Consider the following 6827-nt stretch of genomic DNA (forward strand, 5'->3'; position numbering starts at 1 on the left):
CGGACCCGCAACCCATTGCAGCCAAGGATTATAGCCTACCACTGCGCTATCTCGCCACACCCTCACAGAGGCAATCATTGAAGCACACGTTGTTCAGCTTGAGACCGTGCTCACGTGCAACACGAATCAGTGATATGACTGATTGTTTCTGAAATTTGATCTTTATCTCAAACACGACCTTTTTTCGTGAGTCTGCATTTCATTGACCGTTGTGGGAAAGGTCTTAAGGCGATAAGCACCGGATCATTTAGTTAAGAAGCAGCAACGACATTGAATTGCTTTAGTTTATTCAGACAATACCAATGATATGGTTGCTTCAGGAGTTTTGAATACATATTATAATCCTAATTAATTCATAATCACATTATGCAATCGAACTCTGCATATAGCAATTGGATTTTAAATATCCTTTATATCTTTGCAGCCACTCAATCGAAGAGGCGCAGACACTCCATGCTTCAGCAAATCGTTGTGAATATATATGAGTAGCTCGGCCGATACCTTTTTCACGTTGGTCCAAATATAAATCACCCAACCTGTAATAGTGGGAAATCTTTTAAAACAGTAAAGTAACATAGAATCACACTTATTATTTATCACACGGTGCTGCATGGCAACCTGATTCGTGCTGGTTGCATCGATCAGAATAATCTAATATAGTGGTTCGCCAACCTTTTTGTCTTCATCCCCCACATCAGATTTATTCCGAGCCTTATTCATTCCCCACTACCCAAAACATTTGTCATTATGGGTCAGCTATTTGGTTGTTCGAGTACACAAATACACACAACCACACCAGTACGCAATGCAATTGCCTTCAACTGCAACATAAAACGCACCACGTCATACTGGTCGTGCTGGATGCGTTTGTGACGCCATCATTGGTAATCCAGAATTGAAATGAGTTTATGTGAACAACACGCAATATAATTTTCGATACATATATTCCAGAGCAGTTAACTGGTAACGGCAATTGCGCATGTGTCTCTGTGAATACATAGACTGTCCTGTATATAATGTTTAACGAATGCGTCTATTCCGCACCAGAAACCATTGAATTCCCCACCAGTGGGGAATTCCCAGCCGGTTGGGAACCACTGATCTAATATGAGTCGAGTATCAATTGTGATGCTTCGAGTCAAGAAGCAAGAGTTGATTCCCTCGAGTAACGAAAATATGTGATGTCACACTGCGAAAAATAAAATTCATTTTATAACTTAATGTTGAAGCCCATAAATCCCTGTTGACCCCAACTCAACATTGAGAAACAGGTTTCACAAAACTATTCATGGTGCGATATCATATTGCGTACCGAACAAGTTCTTGAACTGCAAGTGGCATAGACAGACTATTGTGACACTAATATGTTGCAGGTTGTGATATATGCCGTTTATCGTAGTCGATAAGTCATTCCCTAGAAAGCTCAAGTTCCACATATTTGTTTACGAGTTCGCCAGTATATTGTTGTGACGAATTGCTGCAACATCTCATCATTAATCATACAGGTTTTTCAATGCGGAGAATCATGGCACTACCGAATTTCCGTTTGAGTCAACCCATGAGTACGTTCTTAATGACATGTGGAATGACGAGGAGGAAAACATAACATACCGTGCTTAGAGCATCGAACATAAGCAACATAGTGGTGGGAGTCTCCGAGATACGTTTGAGTCGCATTTTCCATGCTCAGGCCTGTAAAAGTGCAATGCCCAGACAATTGAAAATTCCACCATTAATGAGAATAAGAATGCATGTATGGTGACATTATGGTAACCGGCAAGGTTGTTTTATCTAGTATCGAAATGTTTCGAAGCATAGTCGACCATATTTGCCAGAGTCAAACAACGATAGGAGGACGGATGACATAGCTCGATGGTTCTATCTCAAGAACCGCATTACAAATTATTAATATTATTATTATCATTAGTATGGTCAAAATTGGTAGTGGTGCTTATCTCCCGTCAAGGTCTGATGCACCACGGTCTGTAATTACCTCCTGGTATGAGTACCTTTGCAATGTAATTCAACCTCGGCTATATACGGATCAAAAATTAAAGGATTCTACGACATGATATGACGAATTCAGTCACACGGGTAATAGCTCGGGCTGGACCAAGAGGTCGTAAGTCGTGAATGGGATGTCATGATTACGGCATGACTCGATGAGAAAGGACCATGGAAAATTATGTCTTGCACAATTCAGTAGAAAATGGTCGACGGTTTCGGCGATATTACGATGAAGACATAGCGGAGTATCTGAACATCCTATTTTGAACGAATGAGCGCTAAGCCTACAGTGGCCGGGGCGTAGACGGAACATGACGACCTCAAATTGCCGACATGCATGCATTGACGGGAATTTAGTTGAAATGCAACTATGGAAACGCTCATAATGCATCCCTTTATTTTCACATGCGTACAGTTTCTGCCAGAGAGTTCGGGAAAATTGGCGGCCAAGTGCCTTGGCTTCTCCGATGGTCACATTACAAATAAATCCTGTTAATCTAGACCCCAACTAGCAACAGCCAGGACTTTTGATTGCGATAGCAGCATATTGCAGATAAGGCATTGTTTGGGTTTTGCAAATGCATGCAGATCTACGTAGGCGTTAGGCGGGTTAGTAAAGGTTGAGAACGGTTGCGGTGAAAGTATTTCAGATCATTTTTCGACATAACTTTACGTAATTCGATACGCAATCTAAGCACTACTTCGTAAATTGACTTCTTGGATAAATAAAAATGGAAGACTATACCGAAGACATGTTAAGCTCAACGCTAATGTGAATCTAGCACGATTATGCATTGACTCGACTTGACTCAAGTCAGTTTTTTCAAATGCGTATAAAATTACTCAACTCGACTTTTGATATGTGTATTGACTCGATTGTAGTCGAGTCATTGTGTATAACTCGAACCAAGTCCTACGACTCGGGATTAGGACGGCCAAGACAGACATTTCATTGTAATTTCGAAGAATAGAAAAGTCACCACATTATTGGTATTGCGTCTATCAATTCTGATACTTGGGAAATAGGGTCAAAAACTGTTGGGATTGAGAAAATTAACGATATTATGAACGCGTGCCAGTCTATATTACTCGAGCAGGGTTGAAAAAATTGGGTTAAACCGGATCGAACTCAAAATTTAACAGTGAGCAGTAGGACTTGGACTCGGACGAGTCACAACACTATGATTCGGACTCGACCCTCTACTCACTGACTTGGACTCGAACTTGGCTCGGTGGTGAGTTTAAAATGACTCGACTTTACTCGAGTAAATACTATAAAAGTGAGATTGACTCGCGACTCGGAACCTAGTGACTCGATTACAATCCTGGAATCTAGGCTCATATCCTATCAGTTTGTAATTATATAACAGTATTTTAAAGGTACAAACTTTCCGCTGCTGATTTCTCATTGATGTGTCCATTTTCGTCGTAGCCTTCAGCGGTAAATTCTTCGGCTAGACAGAAAAAGGACATGTACTTGATATCTGCTGAAACGTTAGTATTCTCGGAGCCCTTGGAATATTCCTTGCTCACAGCACTTTGCGTAAAAGAATAGAGACTAAGTTCAGCCCCATACATCTCCAATATACCACTCTGCTAGCATTTGAAATTTAGCCGAGTCCTCTTCACTATCCAATCATTAACTCTCTCATCGTTAGAGCCATGAATTATCTTATCGCGACATGGCTTACGTCAAAAATAACAGACCGTAGTGCCGAGTGACAGCGGTGAAATCCACACAGTAGCCCTGAAATTTGGGATTGCAAACATGTCAGGACTTTGGAGATACTCACGATCTTCATTGATGTGTTTAAAATATCCGTTTCTCTCATTGGCTATATGCTCGCGAAATGTTCTCTTCAAGCCACTGTCAACAAGATGAATATTTGACTGAAATATGACGCATCGAACTATTGGAATAGGCACGATGTCTATTTCTACAAGCAATGTCGTTGGTTAGAATTAGAATTCGGTATGTAATTTTACAGGATAATATTTTGAAATTAGGCGTTGAAGGGGGCTATTCCTGTCAGTATTGTTGGAACCTCACTGATCTAAATACAATGATTAGAACAAACGCCGATCACGGCGTTGTATTTGAAGGCTTACTGTGGCCAACCTACGTTTTATTACAATATAGCAAATATTGAAGTTCGCATTCACTAGAAAAGTATATCCAAAATATTGACTATAGTGAATTCTAATAACAAATTGCATATTTGCAGCATAAATCTCATATTCACTTGTCGTAGTAAACGGTACCGTCGTCTCCATGTCCTGTACTTAGCCTAGGTATATCGGATGATGTCATGCAGGCATGATCCAAAGCAATCGGGTCGAAGGTAGTCACGGTTTCATACCAGGTTCCCGTGTACTAAAAGTAGAATTCGACAATTAACATTTTAACATCGATTTAATGGTTTATAATAGCAACAGAACTACTGCACAGTGCACACTTGATACTAAACACGTGGTGTGAATGAGATTTGCGACGAAACCAGAATGCTTTTCATTCAGGACTTTGACAGCCGTGGGTCCGAGTGTGACAGTGGCGGAAAGACAAATTTCTCATGGCAATCCCAGTTTAGTGAGCAGTTTTTGATTGAAAACCAGTGCAAACGTGAAAATGTGAATGTGAATAAATAGGTAGATCGAAAGGCAAAGAGTTAATAAATAGCCAGCAGAGGAGGTCAGCCAAGTAGTACTCATAGCGACTACAGCCCTAAACATGAATGTTCCTAGTCAAATGTACATTCATTTTCGACTATCATTTCGACTCGGAAAATGAATGACAAACCTTGAAGTCACATTACCGTCTGAACTACAGACTACACCAGCGGTTCCGAAACTTTTTCGACTTGCGGTACACTGGAGGAAATATACTACAATCGTGACACACTTGGAAGAACGTTGCGTGTTATCGCGACAGCTAATCGGTCCAATTGGTCTCTCGGTTACGGCTTTCTATTTCAGTCAAAACGCGAAAAACATGTTCACGTATCGATTAAGGTGAAAATTACAACAACAAAAAAATATTGCATATTTAATTATCATGGAATGGAATTTAGGAGGAGACATACAAAACTTTTCGCCAAAGTAGGGTTTCAAAATACGGGACGTTTATAAAATCAAGTTGTTTGTCTTCTGCAAAACGATTGCTGAAGTTACGTTTTCCAAATGGATTGATTATCCACTTATATTTGTTTACAGCGGATCCCGAGGTGTATTGTTGAAGTGTGAGTTGAATTCCAGACAATGTGCCCGTGAATTACGGCACATTATCTAGTTTAAGAGTTGATTTGACACGAAGTAAGGAATTTTATTCCTACATAGCCGCCAACTATAATGTAAACATTACATTATTAATCGACAAAGCCATGACTGGTTTCATGGACATTGTCATTTGTGCTTGTGATTATTTATCACCCCCTGAAGAAGTTAAGTCACCTCTGCTTGTCTGCATTGCATCAATATTACACAGTGTTTTCCCCAAATTTTACAAATGACTTGCTTCACAGCTGAGAATATGCGGCGACGCGGTACACAGTTTGGGAATCACTGGACTACACCAATAGATTATCGAAATCAGTGTTTGCATTCAGACAGCTAAAGTTCCCCCGACAGAATGAATGCGATCGACCAGTAACAACTAAAGCAAACATTGGTGGAACATTCCCATTCCTACCTTTGTCCAGTCGAATGAATGGCCGGCTGTTGGTAAAGGAGAGTTCATATCGCATGCCAGACAAATCGAATAAGTCAGCAGAGCTACGTAGGAGACAAGCTTCGTAGTCAGCATCCTGTCGGTAGATTCGGCAGTGCTGTAGATATTCGAAATGATACACGTTACATAAGTTGACAAATGCCTGCGCAGGGCGAGAAAGTACGTCTTCCATCAAAACAAAATGAATATATCAATAATGACATTTTCCACTTTCAACAACAGGGGTTCTTAAACATTTTTTCTACCGTCAAAGTGAAATATTTTGGACCGTTGTGGCGGCCCTCATTGTGACCTAATCAAAGCTACTTTTCTGAACTGAAGAGCCAGGGTTCTGAGTAGCCCAACCATGAGGACTTGGGCTTACATACGATTACTAGTAGAAGTGCAATAACCAGTAACTGTATTGACCGTGTGGCAATTGTTGCGTGTAGTGAGCACTGGAAATAAGACTGAATAAGGACACGATGTAGTCAACTATTTTATTGCTGACGTGATGACGAGTATGACTCCAAAAGAGTGACCCAGTATTTTACTTCCAAAGTTCCAATGTAACGATAAATTAATTTATAATGAAACTGCTCTGGCAACATCTAGTCCAGGGTTTTGGATATTCAGACATAACATCTTCATATCACGTAACTTGTTATTAGCACTCATTTCCTAAATGTGGTATATTTATTCAACGCTAAGTTTATCTAACCAAAAGTATGAAACAAAATTTTACCCCTTTCTTCGTTCTATAGTCACGATTCTGAATGTATCCGATGCGAACCAGCTATCGATATTTATTCATTACGGCTGGAAATGAGCGTGTCAACCGTCAACCGATAAATCATTGAAACTATCAATTTTCTTAACTGTCAAAACAAACCAAACCGTCAAGCTTTTACTGCGTTTCTATACTTGATTAACACATATCAAACCCGAGTGCGATAATGGCTGTAGCCAAGGTGTAGACCGTCACCGTGAAACACCAACTTTAATAACCTGAATAGACTACCATAGGCAATTTGCTATGTAAAATATTGCATTCTACAAATGATCGAATTATCATTTAGCGGGCATACACACACACACACACAGTGTTGCTCTACGT

General features: G+C 40.1%; 1 protein-coding gene across 2 annotated transcripts; it reads right to left on the bottom strand.

Annotated features, from left to right (window-relative positions):
* Positions 1–270: 270 nt before the first annotated feature.
* LOC145434916 (uncharacterized) lies at positions 271–6605 on the bottom strand. 2 transcript variants are annotated; one of them, XM_080312150.1, is made up of 7 exons: positions 6456–6605; positions 5693–5828; positions 4251–4381; positions 3801–3874; positions 3396–3461; positions 1612–1692; positions 271–536 (listed from the first exon to the last, which is right to left on the bottom strand). In XM_080312150.1, exons 2-7 carry the CDS (start codon positions 5804–5806, stop codon positions 400–402), a joined length of 603 nt encoding a protein of 200 aa, XP_080168276.1. In that variant the 5' UTR covers positions 5807–5828; positions 6456–6605; the 3' UTR covers positions 271–399. The 2 variants fall into 2 exon arrangements, with proteins under 2 accessions (XP_080168276.1, XP_080168275.1); XM_080312149.1 differs by lacking the exon at positions 3801–3874 and having other exon boundaries at positions 3396–3544.
* Positions 6606–6827: the final 222 nt, after the last annotated feature.

This window comes from Botryllus schlosseri, chromosome 3, assembly GCF_051294905.1.
Source record: "Botryllus schlosseri isolate E-star chromosome 3, Bs_hap1, whole genome shotgun sequence".
Lineage (NCBI taxonomy): Eukaryota > Metazoa > Chordata > Ascidiacea > Stolidobranchia > Styelidae > Botryllus > Botryllus schlosseri.